This window comes from Ptychodera flava, unplaced genomic scaffold (genome assembly GCF_041260155.1).
Source record: "Ptychodera flava strain L36383 unplaced genomic scaffold, AS_Pfla_20210202 Scaffold_50__1_contigs__length_938362_pilon, whole genome shotgun sequence".
NCBI lineage: Eukaryota > Metazoa > Hemichordata > Enteropneusta > Ptychoderidae > Ptychodera > Ptychodera flava.
In genome coordinates, this window is record NW_027248372.1 from 433,877 (window position 1) to 460,755 (window position 26,879).

At 38.9% G+C, this 26,879-nt stretch overlaps 1 protein-coding gene across 1 annotated transcript in view; it reads right to left on the minus strand.

Annotated features, from left to right (window-relative positions):
• Positions 1 to 21,253: 21,253 nt before the first annotated feature.
• Positions 21,254 to 26,879, minus strand: part of LOC139128361 (pappalysin-1-like) — a 28,456-nt gene continuing 22,830 nt past the window's right edge. Inside the window, exons 14-17 of the mRNA XM_070694151.1 lie at positions 26,583 to 26,751; positions 25,715 to 25,850; positions 24,906 to 25,066; positions 21,254 to 24,677 (exon numbers count right to left, since the gene is read on the minus strand). Coding sequence (XP_070550252.1) covers positions 24,471 to 24,677; positions 24,906 to 25,066; positions 25,715 to 25,850; positions 26,583 to 26,751 — 673 coding nt within the window. The 3' untranslated portion in view covers positions 21,254 to 24,470. The remainder of the gene's footprint in view (positions 24,678 to 24,905; positions 25,067 to 25,714; positions 25,851 to 26,582; positions 26,752 to 26,879) is intronic.

The window sequence follows — 26,879 nt, forward strand, 5'->3', positions numbered from 1 at the left end:
TCTATGGCAAGTATATGATACATACCTTTTTGTTGTTATTCAATCACGATGCTTTAATCGTGTGTGTGCTAATGGTTGTGTGTGTATGTGCCTGCGTGCGTGCATGTTTGTCACTCTGTGTCTGAGTATATAAATGCCTAATACCTATTTTCTTTTATTGTAGAGCTGCAGCCAATTTAACAGCATTGGTCTGTGTATGTCATATCGCCGTACTCAAGCAAAGCTGAAAGCATTTTCTTCAGTATTTGACAACCCAGTTTATCAGTGGAAATATGCAGTACAGGGCAATGAGTCTACATGTGCTGAAGTCAATAATAATGAATATACTGATGAAGATACAGTAATTGTGTACAGAGTCTGGAAAAATCTCCCTCTGAAGTAATACAGGTCGTCGCACACAGTGAAGAAATCTCAACAACAGCAGAAAAAACTGTGTGCTTTGACCTTGAAAAAGTTGAACATCCTGGCGTAAGACAGATTACGAAAAGACCAGTCTTCCATTAAGCATTCTCCGCTTCAGTTGTTATACTGGTGACGTGTGTGAACGTGAACTGTTTTTTTTCTGCCATAGGGGGCGCGTGGCTTGTTGAAAGGGTACGTTTTTCCCCTTCTTTTTCGTGATAAATTGGTTTCATTTTATTTCTAGTGATGTTTGGTCCTAGGCCTGCATCTCGTATGAGTTGGGACTTGACTTTTGACTTTCGAAGTTTCGGTTGAAGTGAAAGAGGTGTTCAAGAAGTTGAAAGATGTTGGTGTCGATGTTGCGACCCACGTGAAAGCCGTTCAACGGCTTCTCGGTAGCAAGTTTGATATCACTTTTCGACACAGTTTTTGAAACGCATGTTTGCTCAGAAATTGTCAGGATGTGAAGGTGCGTCTGTACATGCCTATGAAGATACGACAATTGTCACGGCCTTGTATATTGATAATGAATTCGACGACAATTATGTGCGTCAGACGTGTTAAATCAATATGGGGAGGTCCAAGCTTCCCGTAAATGTGTGTATGCGGACCATCCACAAGTATTTAATGGTATAAGACAGTATCGAATGAAGTTGACTCAGAATATTCCTGAGGTAATAAGAATTGGGAATAGAAATGTGCAGGGGATGTTCTATGCAGGGCAACCTAAAACGTGTTTCAAATGCGGTAGATTTGGTCATATGAGTAAAGATTGTCGTGACATAAAAGTTCAGAGATTGGGCACTCTGCCAAGAACTGTAAGAATGCTCTAGAGTGCACCATCTGTGGGGAAACTTGCCACGTCTTTAGAAATCGCTCCTTGCCATTCGCCTGCAAAGATTCAATATCTAAGTCTTGGACATCCGCGGCCTCCGAGCCATCTGCTGCTCCTCGTAGAGACGTACCATATCAGGCGGCTTCGGAGGAAGGCAGGACAGAAACAGTAGGTTCTGATGACAAAAATGACGAGCAGGTTAGTAACATTTCGGGAAGCGACATGGAATGTGGTAATGATAAAGTAAATTCTGAGGTGGATTTTTTAGATTTTGGTACAGAACCTGATGAAGATGACCGACTTGCCACGTCACAAGGTGACCTCGATGACGAGGTAAGTCCTTCAGTAAGTCCTTGCTGACATGTTATACAAGTTTTGCCCTGCGAGTACATGGAACGTAATACAGTCAACACTTTTCCGTGAATCCCATACGAAATCAGCCTGTGCCACAACATGTCGTGATTGACTCTGTCAAACGCTTTTGAGAAGTCGACAAAAACTACATAAAAACGGCCTCCTCTGATAGAAATATACTTTTGTACAAAAGCTTGCAAACAGAAAATTTGGTCGATTGTGGAGTAACCTTTCCTGAACCCTGCTTGTGCTTCAGTAATAATATTGTTTTCAGATGCCCATTTAACAAGTCGAGTGTTTAAAATTTTGTGAAAAATTTGCTGCATACAGATAACAAGGAGATGCCTCTGTAGTTGTTTACATCTGTTGTAGACCCTTTCTTATGCAAAGGACATATAATCCCCTTACACCATTCTTCGGGGTAAACACCAGAGTCAAGTATGATATTGAAAAGTTGACAGAGCAATGGAACTAAAATATTTACAGAGTGTTTAAATATTTCTGCAACAAAACCATCTGGACCGGGTGCTTTGTTATTTGGAAAATTTTTGATGGCTTCTAATACTTCGACCTCTGAAATTACTCTATTTACAGCAGGTGGAGAATTTTCAACACATAATGAACATTCCTGATCGTGGTTATGTAAATCACTCTGAATGGATTCATTGAACTCGTGATCAATTTGAATATTTCCTTCAACATGCAACAATTGTTTAAAATAATCAAACCATTTACAGGGTGGTATTTTTGACTGAGACCCACAAGAATAGCCACGCAACTTCTTTACAGTACGCCAGAAACCCTGGGAATTTTTGCACTGCTCAACAAGTAAATCCTTTTGCTTATTCTGGTACAACTTTGGTTTGGTTTTGCACAGGCTTTTACACTGATTTCTAGCCAATTTGTAATCGGCAAGATCTTCATCCTTGTTTGAATTACGAAATTTCTGCAAAAAGGAAAATTTACAATCCCTAAGGACTTTACAATCCTCATCCCACGAGGGTTCGACTGTATTTCTTGTTGATCTCGAGTTGCTACCACCAACTTTTGATTTGAGATCACTACATGCCTCAGACATAATAACATCAAATAAATAAAGAGCACTATTTACATTTTTACTTTCGATTTCAGTTGCAAATTCTCCCAGAAGGTGCAGTGTCTTATCACTCTGCAAATGTGTTAAAACTGAGTCAGCCATGTCAGGTTTCCATGAATATCTATAATAAGGTGAAACACTATTGTTCCTGCCAGTGTCCAGATCTATGCCAGTATTTACAGAAAAAGATAAGTGACAGTGGTCACGTGGTCACGTGACTGTATGCAGAGAAGAAGTTCGTGCACGTCGTCTCCTGAAATGTTGCAAAATTTTCAGTTTAATCACTGTGACTTTTTGTGTTAAATTAAGTGCAAAAGCTTCATAAACGGAACTGAAATAATGGGCGTCAGTATTGAAGCGTGGAGAGCAGTAGTTGGAGGTTTTTGCCACCCGAAAAGTTGGCGTTCTGTGTCACTTGATCGCTACTCGCCCAACGCTACGTGGACCCCAGTCAACGAATTTTACTACAGGTGTGTATGCAGCTTCATTGTTGTCAGCTATGTACTGCTTGCTGCGCATGGTCTTGTCACCACTCTTCAATGCTTGCAAACGTGGCTGGAAAATTCTGGCAGAATTGACATGCAAGTTGGCATTGAAACGTTCGTATTCTGTTCACAAAAACAAGTCGCTGAAGATGAACTGGAACAGTTAAATTATGTTACAACTGCCGTATGTGAAGCTGTAACTACACCTGAAGTTTTCCGTTTACTACAATTGAGTGGTGACGTGGAGTTGAATCCCGGCCCTTTGACAAGAAAGCAAGCCACTATCTCCACCACCGGTTCTCTCATACCACCAATGGCAAGTAAAACGTCAAGTGTTGACTCTGAAAGTACTCAAATCATGGACATACTGGTGGATATTCAAAGGGAAATGAAGAGCCTACGACGTGATATGAAAGCTGACTTAAATGACGTAAGAACAGAAATGGGAAATATTAGCGAGTCTGTATCGACATTAAGAGAAAATTATCAGAAATTACTAGAAGAAAACAAAGTGTTTAGACAGAGAATTGACCGCTTGGAATTGGGATGTGATAGACTGAGGGGACACACTAGAAACAACTTGATATTTGAAGGTATTCCCGAAAATGAAGACCGTCGAGAGACTTGGGAGGAAAGTGAACAAAAAGTGCGTAAGCTGTTAGAGGATGAAATAAATATAGAAAATGCGTCTGACGACTCTATCATCGGTATAGAAAGAGCCCATCGTCTCCCTGGCCGTGCTGGTAATCACCCTCGAAGAATTATAGTAAAATTTCTTTCATACAAAGTTCGCTCAGCAATTTTACAGAAAGGTCGAGCACTTCTAAAAGGCACAAGTTACAAAGTTAAAGAGGATTTTTCTCCCTTAGTCCGTGCGAAACGACGAAATTTAACTCCGTATCTACAGAAAGCCATTGAAGATGGGAAGAGGGCTACATTGATATATGACACGTTACTTGTAGAGGGAGAAAGGTTCAAATTCGATGAGGTAACACAGAACATTGTCAAGTTATAGAGGTTCGGCCAGGCCCAAAGTACACGAAGACACGAAGTAATTAAAAAGACGGAGAAAGCAACACTGTCGCTGGTCTCATGGAACGCAAACGGACTAAAGAAATATACTAACGACTATCGAATCCTTAATTTTTTGTCTAATTATGATATATATATTTTGTGAAACTTCTCCGCCGGAATTTTATAAAATGTTCTGGGCAAGTCTTGGGCCATGTGTCGTCCGGTCTTTAAATCAAGCATTCCAAGCGGGTGAATTTTCAATATCTCAGAAACAAGGTGTCATCACATGTTTACCTAAGCCGAATAAAGACAGGCAGCTGTTGAAAAATTGGCGGCCAATAACATTGCTGAACACTGAATATAAAATAGCTTCATCTGCCTTGGCAAATAGAATGAAAAAGGTCTTGCCAAAGATTATTCACGAAAACCAGAAGGGATTTTTAAAAGGCCGTTTTATTGGAGAAAATACACGTCTTGTCTATGATATTTTATCAACTGCTAAAACGAAAGAGTTGCCGGGTCTACTGCTGTTGCTTGATTTCGAAAAAGCATTTGACTCAATAGAATGGGATTACATGCTTAAAGCATTAAAATATTTTAACTTTGGAGATAATTTTTGTAAATGGATTGAAGTCAGCTATACAAATATAAGCAGCTGTGTTATAAACAACGGAAGTTTTTCTTCTTTTTTCACCTACACAGAGGAGTACGGCAGGGAGATCCTCTCTCACCGTATCTTTTTATTACCGCAGTCGAACTGTTAGCAATAGCCTTCAGAAAATCTCGTCTTATCAAAGGAATTCAAATAAAAAGAAAATCATTTTTATTGGGGCAGTATGCAGACGACGCCTTTCTGTTTCTAGATGGGTCTGAGAGATCTTTGAAAGAAACACTGCTCATATTAAATCGTTTTTCAAAAATTTCTGGGCTTTGCCCAAATTTTGATAAAACCAAAGCAGTTTGGATTGGGTCAAAAATTCACTGTGGAGAAAAAATTGAAACAGAACAAAATATACTCTGGATAGATGAACCGTTCACACTTCTGGGAATTATCTTCGATGCGGAATTAATGAGATGCGAAGAGCTAAACTACATTCCTGCGGTCAATAAAATAATTCGACTGTTAAATTGCTGGGCAAGAAGGGCACTAACACTGTGTGGGAAAATATGTGTAATCAAAACGCTAGCTGTGCCAATGCTCATTCACATTATGCAGATTCTACCCAAAATGTCCACAGTTTTAATGAAAAAGTTAAATGATGCATTTTCTAATTTCATATGGAATGGCAAAAGAGCAAAAGTGAACCGGCTAAGATTGAGCTGTGATATACAAAATGGAGGATTAAATATGACAGATATTTCTACGCTTGCCGATTCTCTCCACATAGCATGGATATATCGATTAATGAATGAAAAACAATGTCAATGGAAAGAATGGTTTCAATCAGTTAGTAATTTATGCGGGAATTGTTTGCAATTTATGACTCTAACTCACATAAAATACATTGCTCAAAATTGTTTTACCCAAAATAAATTCTGGCAAGACGTTTTGATTACGTGGTCAATTTTTATTACTGGGAATCAAGAAATTAATAGTAATACACCCACTACGGCGCGCCAAATGTTTCAAAAATATTTATCGATTCGGTGCAAAAATAAACTGTCTTTCTCGATTGAAATAAAAATTAGGTGTCATTACGGAAGGAAATAAGTAAGAAAAGTATAATTAAAAACCAAAAGACAGAAATGTCATTTAATACTTCATTTTAACTTGAGAATATTCTTTAAAGCGTAATTAGGAAATAAACAATTTTAAACGATTTGAAAAAGTCATACATCCATACCTATCGACATACATACACGTATAATAGTTCGCGTAAAAGGTGCAATTAGTGCTGATTTTACGAAAAAATTATAAGATGTTTACAGTGGTACGTACACAAAAATCACAGGAAAATCACTAAAAACCACTAGTACCACTCGGAAAAAAAATTACAAAAAATTAAAATGTGAACCACATACAGAAAATTATAAAAGAATCAGACAAAAAAGCCATGCATACATAAAATTATTTATGTACCTAAGAAAATTAAAAAGCAGTACGTCTCATAAAAAACGTATTGTAGATAATCAAAAATATAATATGAACCACCAGCCGCTTTTAACAGTAAAGAGAGAAAATCACAGAAAAAATTCGGCAGTGGTGGCTCTAGACAAAAGTGGATCTCATCTACAAAAAAAATAAAATAAAATAAAATAAAAACGAAAAAAATAAAAAAATGCCATGAACAGAGATACAAAAAAAAAACGCGTAGGCCTGTGGAAAGAAAAAAATAAATGAGGACTCGCCACAGAAAAAAAAAAAAAAAGAAAAAAGAAAAAAAAAAAGGAAAAAAACAAGCACTCGCCACAGAAAAAAACAAGCCCGAAATTACAATTATTTTATTCAAAAAACTCATGGTTCACGGTTCCTCCGATCGATGAATCCCCAACAGCGGGGAATCCGATCACCACATACTCCAATGTTTGACGAAATATTAATCGAGCATTTCAGTGATAACGTGACATCTGGAAACCTAGCTCTGTTTGGCTGGGCCCTGCTCTACTTGAAACCATACTTGATGAAATGAAGTGGGCAATATCACCTAAAGAACGTCCAAGTTAACAGTGAATAGTTCCAGAGAGTCAAGTTAACTGAGCCAATTTCAGGCAGTCCACAGGTCAGATCACAAGCGAGACGTACAACCCATGACCCTTCATAGCAACGCTGCGAACATATCGATGCCTTACGTGCGGTATGGCTGGGAGCCCACTGCAGGCCTTCCACCGAGCCGCACTGTCATCGCCGTTTGGCCTACATGATTTCTACATAGTTTTATACGTATGGTTCGATACATCGGGTTCAAATACCATGATAATAAACCACCTCGTTGTTTGCTAATTTCTCGTCTATCCTCAAAGATCACCCAAATCATGATAAAATGAATAGTTTTGAAGAAATCTGCCGCGTGTTGAGAGAACGTCCATCGCTTTCCGTGTTCGACAAGACAAGCGACGCAACTGTACAAGCCTTACCTTACGACTACGAGTATGGCAAGAGTGTCCGGCCTTCGCAACGCCAGACACTCTCACTATACTCGCAGGGCTAGACAGGCACATACACGACATGTCGATCCCCATTGCAGAAATCTTTATATCCACACAGTCCAATATATGGAGCTACGATATTTGTGCAGTAGCCTATACATAGCTCTTGGTGGCAGGGCAGGGCTGTGAGTTACCGGCGTTATACGGCCTGGCCGTATAACGCCGGTGTTATACAGCCTGGCCGTATCCGGTAACTCACAGCCCGGCCTTGCTGCGGTTCCGTAGCCCTACCACTCCCTTTGCTGGTTGTGTTGAGCTACAGTATACAGAGAAATAGCGGCTGCTTGATCAGTGTTTGTCAAGTCGGGCGCGTTCGCGTTCTACAGGTACTAGTGAAAACGTTGCCTCGAATTTAAACAGAGTGTTTCAGCCCGAGTATTTTTGCCTTTGCCACACTCCGTTTAGAGGCTAAACCCACGTGATACGTGTGTGGTTCGATACATAGCGGCCGCTGCTAGCTTTGCATGGCAGGGCTGTGTACGTGTTATCGGCGTTATACGGGAGGCCGTGTCACGCCGGTAACACACAGCCCTGCCATGCAGAACTAGGCCGCAACGTGCTGCGTGGTATGCAATTTTACTATGCATACCCACACGGCGGCTGCTGTGTATCGAACCACACTTAACCGTGGGCTAGCGGCAAGCCATCATTTTGTTGGGGTTTGGGCACAGACTGTCTATGGTTTGGGAAAGGCGGCCCTACACTTTACAGTGAGGGGATCGCTGGTTGCCGGCGTGTAGGCCTACTGTACTAGCGACGGGACCGCGCCGGCTGCTGGCTTACCACCTCGAGTGTACATTGGAGCGAGGGGACCGCTGGCAGCCGACGAACCACCACGAGTGTTTTGTCCACTTTTAACCAAAACTGGTAACTGTTTAATATAGAATGGGACGTGTCGGTAACTTGGACGTCCATGAGATGATATTGAAGACTAGAAGCTGAGAGTTATCGCTGAAATACCCCAAATATCATGTCCAACATCCGAGTGTGATGATCCCAAACCCTCTGGCATTAAACTGTAACAATCATGACGTTGACAATTATTCAATTTTCATGTTGGGCTTTTTCTGCGGGGTGTTCCACTCTGTTTTCTTTTCTCGAACGGGCCTCTTTTTTTTCTACTGAGTTTTTTTTTTTTTTTTTTTTTTGGTAACCTCTTTTTTTTTTTTTGTAACCTCGCTTTGGTGTTTTTTTCCAAGCTGACCTCGTTTTGGTTTCTTTACAGCCTCAACGCCGGCGCGATCTCGGTCGACTTTTCAATTGTGATTCTCTTTCTTTTTTTCGTCAGACCTGATGGTGGTTCGTTTTGTTTTTTGGTAATAGTGCAAGTACTATTGGTGGTTTTGTTTTTAATCATTTCAATATTTTTTGTGTGTGCTTGATTTTTTTTTCTTTTTTCCCTTATAATCAGCATTCATTGCACCTTTATATCAAATACACGTGTATGTGTACGTCAATAAGTATGGGAGTGTGGTATTTCCAAATTTTTGAAAACTTTATCTTCTCATTACGGTTTAAAGAATATTTTACAATTAAGCATTACATAACATTCTGCCCTTTTTTGCAATAATACTTTTCTCGTTTATTTTCTTCCGTAATTCCATCGAATTTTTATTTCAATCAAGAAAGACGGTTGCACGTCATCTTTATCTGTACAGGCACATTCAAATATTTAATGACATGTATTTTCAAATGAATGCTATTTTTATGAAAAGGTACATTAATAAAATGCAATGATATGGACGAAAGAACTTTTTTCTTTATTATTCATACACGTTTAAGACTTGTTTTTAGAAAGAAAATTTGATAGTTTATTTTTACTCTATGACGATAAATATTTTTGAAACATTTGGCGCGCCGTACACCCACACAGTGTCTGTGGCTCAATCCCAGGGTCACGGTCAACAATAAACCTGTACAGTACGTCAATTGGCATAGACAAGGTATTTGTAATTTTCAAGACTTGTTGGATGAGAATCTCAGTGTAATGAATTTGAGCAATTTAGTGTCAAGTACGGTGTACCCCACTCTGATAAGTTAAAATACATAGGCCTAGTTGATGCCATTCCAAGACATTGGAAGTCACGTGCCAAACAATTGCAACAATTACAGATAACAACCAATCACACACTGTCTGAGAAAACATGCAGACAGACTTACATAATGTTACTGAAGTCTCTTGTGATGAAACAAGTTAAAAAACAAAAAAGCACAGAAAAATGGATTGATTATTTTGGTATCAATAATCTCAAAGACCACTTTTCTTTAGCTTTCAAAATAAATGAAACAGCCCTGCGCAGTTTCCAATACAGTATCCTCACACGAACTATAGTGACAAATAAATTTCTTGAAATGGCAAAGATTTCCGAATCAGACAAATGTACTTTTTGTCGAACTTGGACCGAAAGTATTGTACATCTTTTCTATGAATGTGAATGTATTTTACAATTTTGGGCAGATGTTGAATTGTGTCTCCTAAATTACTGTGAAATATCAATCATGCTATCTCCAGAGAATATTATACTAGGTATTCCGAAATATGATGGTACTACTTCTAATATAAACAAAAATAATTTTTTCTCAATCAATTACATAATAATAATGGGTAAAAAATATATCTATGATTGTAGACGGATAGAGAAAACACCAAAAATAGATCAATTTCTACTAAGTATGCAACAGAAGGTTAAAATAGAAAGATATAAAGATAAAATAATGCTCACGGGAGATACAGATACAAAGTGGAAAAATTTAAGCAAGTTCTGTAAAACTTAAAAAGTAAATTTTCCTTTTATGACTCTGTTTTAATTGATCTAAAGTGAGGTATATAACCATTGTTTCCTTCTTCTGGTTTTTTTTGTTTGTTTTTCTCTGTGTTTTTGCCTGTCCTTCTGTGTTGTGTCTTTTCTTTTTTGCAAAGCCAATAAAAAATTAAAAAAAAAAAAAAAAAAAAAAAAAAAAAACTTTTGCCAAAACTGTCACTGAGTTTGATTCCTTTCTGCTGGGTTATACCGCTTTTTCGACATGTCGACAAAGGCGTTCAAATATTGGTAAATTTTCAGGTGGTGTGAGCGTATTCATCAAATCTCATCTTCTACCATATGTAAAAAGAGTTAAAAGTATTGACGATACAGTCTTTCTTGTGCTCTGTAAAGAAGCCTACAATCTTATGAATGATATTATCATTGGATTTGTGTATGTTTCGCCGGAAGGCTCACCAATTTATAACGATGGGGAACCGGATGGAATTACACGCCTAGAAAATGGTTTAGAGGAAATGTTTGATAAATGTAATAGTCATGATTTAATATTAGCAGGGGATTTTAATGCTCGTACGGGAAATTTACAGGATTATATAAGTAATGAGCCTGATAATAATGTGCATGGCTTGTTTGATCATGGAATAGATTATTTTGATTTAGAAAGAAAAGCAAAAGATGAACATGTAAATAATTTTGGTAAAAGTCTTATAGAATGTTGCTGGAAATCAGACATACACATATTAAATGGTCGTTTTGTTGGTGACAAAGACGGAGAATTTACGTGTACAGCCAAGCAAGGAGCAAGTACTGTTGATTATATAATAGCGTCAACATCTCTCTTTGATTACATTGACAATTTTGTTGTTGATACTGGTAGATTTAATCATTTGCCAGCAAGGGTTGCCGCGGCAAAGAATGCTTCAAATGTTAAGAGATTGGGTATTCTACAGAAAACTGCCAAAATGCCATAAAGTGTACCATTTGTGGTGAAAAAAGGGCCACGTATTCAGAAATTGTTCCCTGCACTACCCAGTAAAGTTTCAATGTCAAAGTCTTGGACATCCGCGGCCTCCGAGCCACCCACAGTACAATAAATTACCAACAATTCAGTTTTTGTCAACTCACGACATTAAAATTTTTATAACTTTTTCAGTACTGCCTGAAAGCGATAATATAAAACCTCTAGATACTCGATTAATTATATCTATTGAAAGTACGATTAGATATTTCAGTATAAATTTCAAAGAAACCATTAAATATCCGTAAAAGTCACATTCTGCAGGTACTACAAATGCCATTCTTTTAGGTAACAAGTTATGACAAACTGAAGGGGTCATTCTCTGAGGAAACTTAGCATGCAAATTTCTCTTGTCTTTCTGTTTGGAAAAAAATCAATATCCTTTTGTTTCATAAAGCAGGTGCAACTAGTCTCCCGACTTTTCATTACATTATTCTGTATAGCTGAAGACACAATCAGTGGAAAATTTTACGAAAATGCTATCTCCTCTCTCAATCAAGCATACTTTTCTAAATCATTTAAAAAGGGAATTGAGAAGAATCGTGTCCTTAAAAATACGATTTCAGAATTTAAAAAACTAGCCTGTGAATTTGTCTACACATGGGAGACACAGTAGATTTCACTGAGGTGTTTCCGTGTGTACAAATTATGATGAATTATGGAATTTCTTCAGTACTGTGCCACCTTCTGCTCCTCGCGGAGATCGACGTGCCACCTTCAGGGCCTCCGGAGGAAGGCGGTGCAGAACCAGTAGGTTCCACTGACAAAAATCATGACCAAGCTAATTAATCTTTGGAAAGGGACATGGAATGTGTTAATGACAATGAAGTAAATTCTGAAGTTGATGCTATAGATTCTGGGACAGAACCAGACAGATGAGGATGAACGACCTGGACAACGATGCAACGGACTTACAGGACACTCAGATTATATCTCACACGTGTGGCCCGTTGAAAGGGGGTACGTCTTTTCCCTTCCTTTTGTGATTAATTGGGTTTTAGTTTATTTTTCTTTTTTTTGAGAGGTTTGGCCCGAGGCCCGCACCTCGTAAAGTTAGAACTTTACTTTTATCTTTCGAAGCTTCCGTTGAAGTCAAAGAAGTTTTTAAGAAATTGAGAGATGTGGGAGTGGAGGTTGAGTCTCACTTGGAAGCCGCGTTCAGCGGCTTCCTGGCAATAAGTTCGACATCACCTTTCGGCAACAGTTTTTGAAGCGTATGTTTGCGCCAAAATTGACAGGTTGTGAAGGTGTTAGCATACAGGCATACATGCTTATGAGGATACTACTATTGTCACAGCATTATACATTGACAATGTATTCGACGACAATTATGTCCGTCATGTTTTGAGCCAATATGGGGAGGTACAAGCCTCTAGAAAATGCGTATATGCGGATCATCCGCAAGTGTACAACGGCATCAGACAATATCGCATGAAGCTAAGTAAGAATATACCTTCTGTGTTAAGAATTGGCAATAGGAATGTGGGGTTGTCCTACGCGGGACAACCCAAAACCTGCTTCAAATGCGGCAGATTCGGGCATATGAGCAAGGATTGTAGGGAAACGAAATGTTTCAAGTGTTTGGAGATGGGACATTCGGCCGTGAATTGTAAGAACAGTATAAAGTGTACCATTTGTGGAGAAACGGGCCACGTTTATAGAAACTGTACTTTATCATTCGCCAGTAAAGTTTCGATGTCCAAGTCATGGACATCCGCGGCCTCTCAGCCACCTGAGGCTCCTCGTGGAGACATGCCATCCCAGGCGGCTGCGGAGGAAGGCGGAACAGAAAAAGTAGGTTCTGATGAAAAAAATGACGACCAGGTGATTGGAAGTGATATGGAATGTAGTATTGATAAAGTTGATTCTGAGGGGCATAAATTAGATTCAGGCACAGATCCGGATGAGGACGTGGAACCTGCCACGTCACCGGGTGACCCAGATGACATTGCAACAGACTCAGTGGATACTCAGGTCACACCTGGTCAAAGAGAAAGGGCAGAAGTTGAAGATGTAAGTGATTTAGATTATAGTCCGAACACTGGCTCGCCCACCTCAAGCCAGGTGTCGGACACAGAACCTGACAACACTAGCGGTGACAAAATAGTTCACATGGAAGCTGGTTCTAGCTCGTTGCAAACAAAACGTCCTGCCCCTGACTGTTTCCTCAGACGACGACACTAAACGCCTCAAGCGATAGACTTGTTATTGACGAAAGTAGCTTTGACGAAGGGATTATTTCACCACACCCTGTCTACCCATCGGCCCAGAGTCCCTCAGGCTCCACCGGAAAGTCGAATGCTCGCAAGGTTACTGACAAAATGCGCAATTGCAAACTCCACGATTTAAAGTCTATGGTCATTTCTTGTTTTTCAATATCAGGTAGGCAATGCGATTCAGAACTTGTTGGATGGGAAGCTGCAGTTAACCATTGTAGAGACAAGCATAAACTAACCAAAATTAGTCTTGCTTGCGTAGTAAACCAGAGATGCAAGAAACTCGGTAACTCATCTGTTTGGCTGGACCATTTATGTAAGGCCCATCCATCCTTTGTGTCTGAGAAAGGGCTGCATTTTTTTTTATTCTTACTTCTCTTAAATTATGGTACGTTTTGTCCTTTCCTTGCTCCTTATGGTTTTTATTTGTTCACTTAATGTAAATGGACTGCAGAATGCTAGTAAACGTACTAGTGTGTTTCAGTTTCTTAGAGACGACCTCAAGTATGATGTAGTTTTCTTACAAGAAACACATATTTCTTCTAGAAAGGAGGTGCAACTGTGAGCCAGTGAATGAAACAACTACAAGGCCAAATAAGGACACAAACACATCCAAGAAGAAATCTGAAGATGACTGCATCTTTAATTACCATTGCAGTTATCTGAGGATGTCACTGTTGGATGCAGCACTCCGAGACAGCACCGGAGAAAATGATGGGGAGCGAAGACTCCGATACTGGAAATTTCTCCTTTTCAAGCTATACGGCCATACGAAATACAGCATAGAAGCAGTTAGACTTCTTGCTCAAGTGTATGCACTGTTGACACCGCGGATGGTAGCCAAACTTACATGGGACAGGACAGTTAATCTGAAGGGGGTGTTGGTAGAAACGTAGCAGATGACTTGGCCATGGACTTTTTGAACAAGGATGCCAAGGCAAGACTGCAGAAACTTTGTCCCAACATGACAGAAGCCTCAGTAAGGCGAATTGGTACAACACTTAAAGCAGTGTCTGATGTGGAGAGAGCTTTTGACAATTAAGTGTACATACATACACCAACAAATCGGGGAACACACAAAAACTGATGATCAATGCGATCTGGAGATTGTACTGAATGTACTAAATCAGGCAGGGTGCTTGACTTTGAACCTGGGAGATATCTGCAATTTTGTTTTCGAGGGAGGAGGTACGGAGCGCCCGCACACGACTGGGCTTTATAGTCTATCCCTCCAACAGAAGAATTTACCATAAAGACTAGTTTTTAGGTAGGCTTCATAATTTTCAGTCCATGATCCGTGGAAGTGTTTGTGTTCTGTCAACTTTTTGTCCGAAAATTAATGCAAGAAGGCATTCATATAGTCCGAAATTTGTAAAACTCTCCACCAGGAGAGGCGATATGGAAGCTCGAATTATTTAGAGAACATGAAAAACAATGAACTTGTATAACTATGACTTGAGGCCTGAAAATTCGACGTAATAACGATTTAAAGGAACAATATAACAAACATACAGCATTCGAACTTGGGGATAAGATTTTGTGTTGTAACAAATTCGTGAGAAACAGATATGAAGATGAGAGTTTACCAAGTATTATGAAATACAAACGCCACAGTGTTTAACTTGGAGCACATTTTTACAGTCGCTTTTTACACTTATCATTCCATTGGACGCAGTCGGGAATATTCGGATCTGGCGCCGGTGAAGCTGACACTGTAGCGCCACCTCATAGTCATACTCATTTTCACATGAAGGCTGAGGCTGAGGATGTAATCCAACTTTACGCTCTTCAGGTTTTAGGCCAGTATCCTGGCACAAAGGTTAACTGTTCTGCTGCGTCATTCCATAGAGTAGACTTATTAATACAAAAGGTAGTTATGGAAAAAAAAGTCTTTCATCAAGAATTCTCCGCTTCAGTTGTTCTATCTACTGGTGACGTGTGCGAACGTAAACTGGTGTTCTTTTTCTGCCATAGGGGCCGCGTGGCCCGTTAAAAGGGTACCTTTTCCCCTTCTCTTTCGTGTTAAATCTATTTTATTTTATTTTTAGTGTTATTTGGTCCGAGGCCTGCACCTCGTAAAGTTAGGACTTTACTTTTGTCTTTTGAAGCTTCCGTTGAAGTTTAAGAAGTTGAGAGATGTTGGTGTAGATGTTGAGACTCATTTGGAAGCTGTTCAGCGGCTTCCTGGTAATAAGTTCGACATCACCTTTCGGCAACAGTTTTTGAAGCGTATGTTTGCACAAAAAATGACAGGTTGTGAAGATGTTAGCATACATGCTTATGAGGATACTACTATTGTCACAGCATTATACATTGACAATGAATTCGACGACAATTATGTGCGTCATGTGTTAAAATCAATATGGAGAAGTTCAAGCTTCCCGTAAATGTGTGTACATGCGGACCATCCGTAAGTATTTAATGGCATCAGACAGTATCGTATGAAGTTGACTAGGAATATTCCTTCAGATGTTGTGTGTAGATGTTGCGACTCACTTGGAAGCCGTTCAACAGCTTCCTGGTAACAAGTTTGATATTACTGTCCGTCAGCAGTTTTTGAAACTCAGGTTTGCTCAGAAATTATCATCAGGGTGTGAAGGGGCGTCTGTACATGCCTATGAAGATTCGACGATTATCACGGCCTTGTATATCGATAATGAATTCGACGACAATTATGTGCGTCATGTATTAAATCAATATGGGGAGGTCCAAGCTTCCTGTAAATGTGTGTATGCGGACCATCCGCAAGTATATAATGGCATCAGACAGTATCGTATGAAGTTGACTGGGAATATTCCTTCGGAAATAAGAATTGGGAATATAAATGTGGGGTTGTCCTATGCAGGGCAACCTAAAACGAGTTTCAAATGCGGTAGATTGGTCACATGAGCAAAGATTGTCGTGATATAAAATGTTTTCAAATGTTAGAGATTGGCATTCTGCCGAGAACTGCAAGAATGTCATAAAGTGCACCATTTGTGGGGAAACTGGTCACGTGTTTAGCAATTTCCTTGTCAATCGAAAGTAAAAATCAAAAGTCTTGGACAATCGCGGCCTCCGAGCCACCTGCTGCTCCTCTTGGAGACGTAGGTTCTAATGACAAAAATGACCAGTTAATAACATTCTTTTTTAGACTTACATTTTTAAATTAGATTGTTAGGCTGTGTTTGATTTTAATTTTTTTGTAATAATTTCAATTTTGTAGACAATTTTAAAATTGCTTTGTTCATTTACTTTTTTAAAGTGTATTTCAAGCGTCTCTGATCAGTGTTTTTATGTGGATTTAGACGCTATAGAAATAAATTATTATTATTATTATTATCATCATTATTATTGTTGTTGTTGTTGTTGTTGTTGTTGTTGTTGTCATTTCGGGAAGCGACATGGAATGTGGTATATAAAGAAAATTCTTAGGTGGATATATTAGATTCCGGTACAGAACCTAATGAGGATGACAGACTTGCCACGTCACAAGCTGACCTCGATTACAAGGTAATCGACTCATTGGATACTCAAATTACACCTGCTCAAAGACAAAGGAATGAAGTTGACGAAAGTGATATCAATTATAGTCCGAACACGGACTCGTCCATCTCTAGCCAGGTGTCTGACATGAACCTGACATTACAGGTGGTGATAAAGCAGTACATGTGGATCCTATAGCGCTATTGCTCTATAGCTCTTTGCCGACAAAACGTCAAGACCCTGATTCTATTTCGTCTGATGATGACACGAAACGTCTCAATTTAGAGGACAAGGAATGTGATAGGCTTGTTAACGATGAAGATAACATTGATGAGATATATTCCGCCGCATCCGGTTTATCCATCGGCCCAGAGTCCTTCCACGTGTCAATCTAATGCTCGCAAGGCGATTGATGGACGGAAACTTCATAACTTATAGTCTCCGGTTATTCCATGTGGTTCGATATCTGGTAAGAAATGTGATACGAAGTTGGTTTGATGGGAAGCTGTAGTGAGTCATTGTAGAGATAAGCACAAATTATCAAAATCGGTTTAGCTTGTACAGTAATCATAGATGTAAGGGATCTAGTGACCCGTCTATTTGGCTTCAAGTTGGCCAAAGGGTTCCATGTTCTTTATTCTTTCTTCACTTAAATTATGGTACACTTTGCTCTCTTTTTCTGCTTTTGTTTTCTATTTGTTCACTCAACCTAAGCGGCCGTCAGGATGCTCGTCAACGAAGTTAGTAGTAGTGTTTTTCCGTATCTTTTATAGAGACCAAGCATGATGTGGTCTTTTTACAAGAAACTCGTATTTCTTCAAGTATAGAGGCCCGTCTAGCGGCTGTGGAATAAGGACTGGGGAGGGGAAGGTTTTTGGAGTATTGATTGAAATGTTAGTTGTTGGTTTGGAATACTGATTAAAAGAGGTGTCAATTGTTCTTTCGAAAATGTCAGGGTAGATGACGTGGCGAGAGTGATTGCTGGAACTCTGGAAATTGATGGCTCTCCTACGTGTGTAATGTTTATGCTCCGAATAACATCACTCAGCGGCCCCAGTGTTTTAGAAATCTTTCAACCCTTCATAGCAGGTTCCAGTCCTATTCTTTTAGATTTCAATTGCATGGAAAGCGTGTTGGATGTTTGCTTGTTTTGTTTTGTTTTGTTTTGTTTTGTTTTGTTTTGTTTTGTTTTGGGGGGGGTATGGCTAGTAATTCTCGCTTTATTGGTGGTAAAGAACTTGCTAAAATTTGTTCTGATTTTAATCTCTGTGACGTGTTTCTGGTACAAAATCCCGCGAAAAATCACGTAAGATTTTGGCAGATTTTTATTACACCAGGGATAAGTTCACTTTATAATGATTAATGTGTGGGAGCCAACATCCACTCTCTAGCGAGACTGCTTGAGGATGAGAAACAATCGCGTCAATTTTTTTCAAGGAGAGAAACGGGGGCTCGCAGTAAATTAACTACAAAGCTGATTGATGATAATGGCACTGTTTACTCTGATCAAACAGACATTATTTGAACATTACTGTAGCTGCAAAATTGTAGCGCTACGGTGAGCCGGTAGGTGATTTTTGGTTTTTGCGACCTCGATCGCCATTAGCTAATGGCGAGCAGCGAGTAGCTACTGGCGAATGAGGTCGCAAAAACCTACTGGCGAGCGAGGTCGCAAAAAGTAACCAAAAATCACCGACCGCCTCACCGTAGCGCTACAATTTTGCAGCTAAAAATTAGTTAATAAGTAGAATTTGTGTACTCACATCACAAGAGCTATTGGAAAGTGCAGAGTCTTTTCGTATTGGAATATTAGTGATTATCCACATCATCCATAAGTGTACCGGCGACTTGCAGGAGACTTGCTTGTAGAACTGCACAGAATTGACCTGCACAGAATTGAAGTCCACGTGGCGCTCAGAAAGCTCGATGCATGCACATACAACTGGCTGGCGTGTTGCAGCACGGTGTCAGTGTCCGCTTTATGTGTGATACTGGCTGGTTCAAATACAGCTTTCTTTGTTACTTTGCTAGGCTGAGTACGCAAGGTGATCCTTCAGCTGGATGTGATAGGCGTGAGCACCAAATTTCAGGAACACTGTCTTTTATACGTCAAACACCATGTGCACAAACAACATATGATAATAGTTGAGAAGCAAGGTGCACACACCCTAACATGCAAATGATCGACGGAGTACAATCACCTGTTATCGGTATAATACAATTATCTTTGGGTACAATATCATCGCTGAGTACAACCACTTGTCATCCATAAATTAAAACAATTTGACCTTTGGTTTCCAAGCAAACCGAGACTTGGTTAAAGTCGGTGAATTTCTAAAAATAAAATCATTTGCAGTATTTTCTCATGTGTCTCTCCTTTTTTCATACAAACGTATTTGGAATTTGGCAGCCCAGACCACAGGTCGATTAGGCATTATATTGTGATGATTTTTCTATTATTATCATAACAAATGATTATGAATATTAATAAATTATTAATATGAATGTTACAGAATATTAAAACTTTTTTACAAACAATGTCGTCTACTTTGTGTAAATGTCGTCTGGAAACTCCATTGTGATAATTATGATTATTAATAAATTACGATTATGATTAATAAAATCATATTTTAAACATTGTAATCTGCTTACCCACCCTCTGGAAACCCTTTATAGTTTCACAATCTATGTCAAAATATACAAGTGACACCATTGCCAAGGTTCAGTCTACGGCGAGAGTTACCATTGCCCAGGTTCAGTCTACGGCGAGAGTTCGAGTGGTTCTGTCTGTGGCCTCTCAGCTAGGCGACTGATGCCGTATGTTGTGGGTTCGAATCCGATTGAAAACTATCCGTAATTACTACACAGTGTATATAATGAGAAGGTAGCCAGCTCCACTCGAAAGTAAACTGAATACCCATGAATTACCTCCGTTTTCTTCACTTCTGCATGTTGATTCTCAAAATTTCTCCCGGTGTTGGCAAGTCCATAAATCAGCCATCAAATCTACCCAGTTTTGACCACTTAGACGGAAAATTTGTGAAGTTTGGGGCTAAGAGAAGGTATATATTGTCAAAGAAATGATGCAGTCTTCACGCAATCGACAGCATCCGGGATCTTTTAGGGCCGTTTGCGAAATTTGAATGTAGCTGCCAAGCGGGACCGAGGGCGGAGTCAATGACGAAAGACACCTCTGAAGCAGCACATTTGGGTTTGATGTACACAAATCATTGCATATTAGGGCAACGGCGCACCGTGCACTTTTGCTTGATTCAGCGGGAGTCGAGACGCGACACACGTGCACAAATGAAGCTGCAGTATTCGTTCATACACAAATAAATTGACACTTCCTCACCGTAACGGTATGTCAGACATTCTTTGCCAAAGTTTGGGCTGTAACAGACGAGGATGTTCTAACGATGTAGACCAAGAAGTTCAAAATAACAATGGGATTATTCCTGGTGACTGCGACGAAAGTTGACATACAGTATTACAAATGCAACAAGCAGTGTCAGCGTCCAGCTCTCGTTGAATCGGGCAGCACAGTTGATCACAGTTGCTGTCATCCCAAGTCTGGATTATTTCAAACTGCTTGTTTACTGGTACGCCTGTAACTTCACTGTACCAAGACAAGCATGCGATGGTCGACGCATCGGTACAAAATGAGACAAATCTATTTTTAGTATGCCAAAACAGCCAGGGCTATAGTTCTTATGTAAATTTACGAAAAAATTGTTACTTTTTCTTGTGATTTGAACTCTTGACCCATTTTCTGTATCTGCTGCTAGGAGGTCGCAAGTTTAGTGTTTTCGTTGTATGTGAATAGCGAAGCGTAAATGCAATGATGATGAACGTAATGCGTATGTTATCGTAGGATACTGTGTGCGTCTGTTGTCAACGTAATCCAAACTTATAAAAATGCTCGATCTCGGGCGCTGAATTTCCGGCGTTCGATTTCTATGTCCGTTTTCTGCATTTTGGGCTTAAAAGTGACGAAAATATCCAAACAAGACAACAAAGACACACAAGTTGATATAATGTAATAGCCATAACCCCCTTCGCAGTCGGGTATACACTCGATTTTGGTACAATTCGCTCCAGATAGCACTCGCCTCTATATGTCGCGCATTGTACCAAAATCTCGTGTATACCCTCCTGCGGCGGGGTTATTGCTTAATTATTTATCGCATTGCAACACCACCTAGAACTATTAGGCTATAGTACAATGGTGTGTATATACGTATGTATGTATGTATGTATGTATGTATGTATGTATGTATGTGTGTGTGTGTGTATGTATGTATGTATGTATGTATGTATGTATGTATGTATGTATGTATGCATGCATGCATGCATGTATGTATGTATGTATGTATGTATGTATGTATGCATGTATGCATATAGAATCTTTCAAGATATATTAAGTCGATCCAAAGAAAACGTTGACTAGGTTTGGATGTACATATATATATTTATCTTTATTATATGTTATAACATTACATAAGAGGAAGAAGCTAAATATAATATTCAGAAATTACAATATTCGAGGGAAATATTTCAGCTTTTTTCAAGGGAGGAGAGAGACATAAGAAACAAGTAATAATTTCCTACCCAAAATTCTTAAAGGTTGAAAAATTATCAGAGTGCTCTTTTGAACTTTTGCATTGATAGTTGATATTTCAGTATTCTTAAATCCAATTATATTTTTTTCCTCAGAAATACTATGTTTTACATCAACGTATTTATTCCCTGTGAAATGTTTTATCCCATGAATATTTTTCAAAGGAATCACACAGTTTACATTCGGTTTAAGATGAAGGAGAATGCAGGCATTCAATTACGTGGTAGGCCGATATTTAGTACTTTGGATATAAATTTTTGTCGAAATTTTATACACTCACCTACCAGACACAACAAAGTACACTAGTTACGTTTTAACCCTTTCACAGCCAATATGCCACTGACTCTTCCTTCTGATACAACCATCAGTCGAATCTTCACAATTTGGTTCGTCATTTTGACCTATTCCTGATCTGAAAGTGCTCTGCAGTATTACAAACTTACAGAGCCTATCTACGGAAGTCTCGTGAGAATACCTGTGATTTGTCTGTTTCTTTTATGCTTTAATATTTTAGCAATCTGTGAACCTATACAGCAAGAATGTAAATACTGTGGCTTGCTAAAACACCACGATGCACTGCGGATCATTCCACTCCGACCAGCTGGCATGTGGTTCTGAAATTACAAGTGGCTATACCCACACGTTGTACTTTGAAGTTAACGATTTCTTTCCCTATAGATGGAAGTTATCTCAAAGACTGCGACCACCATACAAAAATACAGCCTGCATAGCTCCTTCGATGTCGTCCATTGGAAAATATATGATATATTGAATACCAGGATGTGTGCCCTTTGAACTTTCAGAAAAACAGGTTGCATTGGAAGTTGCTTCTTGTGTGTCTACGACTGTAATTGCTCTTGGACAGACTAAAATTCAAATACGATTACATACTCTCGTTGGTTTGAAATATGAAGACATATATATTGCCCTGACATTAGTTATTGGAGTACACTGGTTTGCATTGCAAGTTGCTTTCTTTCCGTCAATATTTGAACAATCTCTATGACAATCAACGTTTGAACAATCTCTATAACAATCAATATTTGAACAATCTCAATAAAAACCTACAAACACGAAATACAATTGCATACTTTGTACTTTGCGCTATGAATGCGTAAACCTGGTCAATGATATGTGGCATGCAAAAGACATGTGCCTAAAAAGAAAAGAATGAAAATCGATGTATGGAAACATCTGATTTGTAATATCATGATACACCGTGTGCTACAACTGTTACCCTTGCATCGTTATAAGATGATTTTTGTTCCATTAAAGAATTTAAATACTGAACTATTTTATTTTGTATTGTTGACTGAGATAACAGAAATGATGCCGCTGGTGTCCTTATTTCTCTTTACCCTTAACTTATTCTGTTTAATCCCCTCCCCTTGAATAATTGCAGTTCACTGTCCAGCTGACAACTGTTACGGTGAAAGTCTAGGACTTTCCGAGTCCTGTAAAACTTTTGGGGACTTGCGCCCTCTAAGTTGGGAAATTAGAGATTCTATTGTTTACACCTGTGTGTCGACATCGGCTTGTAGGATGAGCTCTGTTGTATCGTGAAGTATGCATTGTATATTTTACATGATTTTTGGACATTTGATGGATAAGTTACGTAATCTGGAAGAGTATACTTCAATGTCATGGGCCACGGACTCAAGAGAAATAATTCTGCAAACTTTAAATGCGTCATATTTGCGCAGAAAACAATCTGATATAGGCATTGTCAAATTTACAGGATTTGACAGAAAAGGGAAATCGTTCTGCAGAGATTACCGCCAAAAAACTGATCAAAACTGATATTGTAAAACTTTCTGTCATCCCTACATGTTTTAAATAATTGACTCGCTAGAAACAATGAATCTTTGATTACGAAGCAGAGATGTATCTGTTCCATACATTTTGGCAGTAGCTAGATCTCCATGTGGTACAAGAATTAAAAATTCAAGATTCAAAACCTTAAAAGGAATAATATACAAAAATGTAGAGTCTATCATCTACCAAAATATAAAATATGAATAATTACATAAATTCGAAGCTGTGTATGTCTAGAAATATAACATCTTCACGAATATATAATTATGTATAGACTTGTATAAACATTAAGCTTATGGAATGAGTTTATCAAATTTGTCCCAAAAGACTGTCATTTTCACGCAATCGTCTTCTTTTTCAAGCAGAGTGTTTCGGATTGAATTGTTTTGCATTGATTTTGTAGCTATTGTGATAAGACAATTCAAAGCACAGGATTGGTCCTGGCTTGGGCTGAAATGTGACAACACTGAATTTTCATATGCCAGACAAAACTAATAGCTGGATTTTGCATTTAAACTACTCAGAGTAAGAAAAAACATTGGATTGTCCCAGTTTTGATTTAAATTTAAACAAACTAAATTAAACCTGTGCATGGGATATAAAGGGTTGCATTTGCACTGAAAATGTGACACCATTGTCACTGAGTTAAACTTTATAGATGAGAGTATCGTAAGAAACTGGTCCCCGTAAAGATCCTACACACTTGCATAAATAAAGCACAATGATGATACTAACATCCAGCTAACCCCAAGCCATGCAACAACCCTGTGATACCACTGCAGAATGTTGGAAAGAACGGGTTGTACCACACTCTGCTGTGAGGTGCATATTTCCGTGGATCAGCCTGGTTTTTGGCAAATCCAGTTGCTGTGTGCAGAGTTCGCCCGTGCACGTTCATGAGAGCAAATGCAAACATACAGGCGATTCCTGTATTATTTCACAAGTACTTTTAGATTTAGCACAGACACGAAGTGAAGACCATGGTTTGAGACCCAAGGAAAACTATTTATACTGACACAATGAGGATACTTATTTATGATAAAAGATCCTATTCAAACTATGTTGTGACTATACGAAACACACAAATACGACAAGATATCTTGCGTGAGTGAAAATCAACATCTCTGATGGACAAAGCAAATATGCCTCCTCGTTCTTTTACAAACTAGTCGAAAACTAGTTTTTGTCAGTTAATCTATACCTGCAGAAATTTCGCTTGGGCTTTTTGCCAACATATTTATCATGTCAGGTTGTCTCGTTTCTTTGCTTCTAATCGCTTGTCTCGATTTTCTATAGCGTTGGGATCATAACACTGGCAAGCAGTTGTACAGTCTTCCGGGAATGGAGTGACTTCTTTGCCGGCTGTGGAGGCGCAGCAGTCACCGCCATCCCAGTCACAGTAGGCCCGATTGTTTTCTGCATCACAGAAGCCATCTTGAATGAACCGCTGCAAGAAAGAGTCAGAGAGTGCGAATAGTCAATAATGAGGCTGTTTTGTCAGAAATAAAACACTCAGGCATCAATGAGTCAATTTACCAAAACATGTAAACAACCTGTGGTTCACTTATCAGTCGTTTCATGAATGTGGCTTGGCCCTGTCCCATGGTTCGATAGTGATTCTGTACGTCATTTCCTAATTTTCAACAAGTTCCATTTTGCACTGGAAATCACTTACCCTGCTACAGTGTTCCACGCACTTGAAGGCCATTGGCTCTGGGTACCATTTTTTCTGGGCGGTACACATGATCTCATCGACGTTGATGACGCCATTCTTGGCATTCACGTCCATGATGACAGGGTTGTCTCCCGCCAGGCATCTCACTGTACAAGTATCACCTTTCAAACAGAATTAGTTTGGAATTTCATATTACTGAAGAAAAATGAATGTGTACATAATTTCCAAAAAGTGCACATAACATACACAGTATATCGCCCAGCATCATAGAAAACACTCCTTTTAAGCACTTAGTAGCCAACACCTCAAAGATCAAACCTAAAAATATGTTTTGATGAAGGATGGTAATGTACTTTTAAAACATTTTACAAGTAGCGAGATTTGCAAACGTGTTAAAATTGCCTTCACTGTTTTTAAAACTTGCAATGTTTCACATCTGTACCTTAGTATCGGACACTTGAATTATGATGTGCATGATAAGATTGACCGTTATCCGGCCAGGCAGTTTCATTTCCCAATCTGCCGAGTCAGTTAAAATCGGCATTTAGCCAAAACTTTCTTGGCATGGTATGTTGTTGCAGGTTCAGTAAGTAAAAATCATGTTTAAAGAATCTGTGTTTTCAGTGACCTTCAAATGCCCGAGTCTTTGGTATGACTCGCTGACCTAATGATGGCATATGAACTACGCAGGATATTAAATATATTTCTGAAACTGAAAATAGTGCAACATGAACATGATGACTATTACAGAATCAGATATTTGATTGACAATGTTATTATTTCGGATTGCAAGTGATTGTAGGACTTACCTATTGAATTATCTTTACATTTGAATTCTACAAGTTTGCTTGAAGGCGGTGGCGGACACTGTCCAGTCAGCTGCCTGCATCTTTTAAAACTTCCCTCCCAGGTACCATCACGGCCACAGACGATGCTGTTTGAATTCTGTAATGAAATCAGACCACGCAAAATCAGATCAAATCGAAATTTAAAAGAAAAACAGTATGTAAGTGGAACTGTAAAAATAAATGTACTTAGCTCTTTTTTAAAAAATGTTTGAGGTTAGCTTTTTTATACCAGTCCTTTAGTGATCTTCATTTACTTTTATCCTGCCAAGTTCATATGTCATCATAAGGTCAAATTGGTTAAAAACAGTATTTTTCAGAAAAAGTTGAATATTTTAAAGCACTTGACTAAATCTGCTATAATATACTATGCCCAGTAGCGTGTATTGGGTTTGGCATAATACCGCATTCTAATTATTTGGCAAATGAATGAATTGTTTATTTAACCAGATAAAGGTACAATTACAAGAAAAATATTACAGTGAAAGTATGACTTTATCTGGTTTGGACCATAGAAATAGTCCACAAGGACTAGTCGAGTCCATGGCCCACTATCAGCTCATAACTGTAAGCGATGATTGGGAAGCGATATGCCTTACAAGATAAGGGTTACGAGTTACCATAGGTAAATGGCACTTTACGTTTATGTCATCAAACTAGAAATGTAAATCTCCTTTTTTTCATCAAAAGTAAGACAGATCATACTGTAAATGACACGTTCAATATTTACCAAACTGTGAGTTTACAGCATATCTTATTCACTGAAGTGCGCTGAAAAAGATGACCAGATGACACACCACACCACAGTGAGTGAAAAGAAAGCGTATCTCACCCTGTCGTTTTCCCCGGGGCATCTAAGTCTACATTCACTTCCATAGTAGAACTTGTCTGTGCAATTGTACATGCCGAGGTACAAAGGAGTGGGTGGATCACACGTGACACGCTCGCATGTGCTACCCTGCCACTCAGCAGTCTCTTCACAACTCATACGAAATGATCTCCTGAAAGAATAAACATTAAATGATAGGGTATGTAGCTACACTTTACAAAGTGCCTTTGAACAAAATTTAACGCTTGAAATGAGACATATTAGATACTACATTAGAAGGGCGTTTAATTAACATTGTTA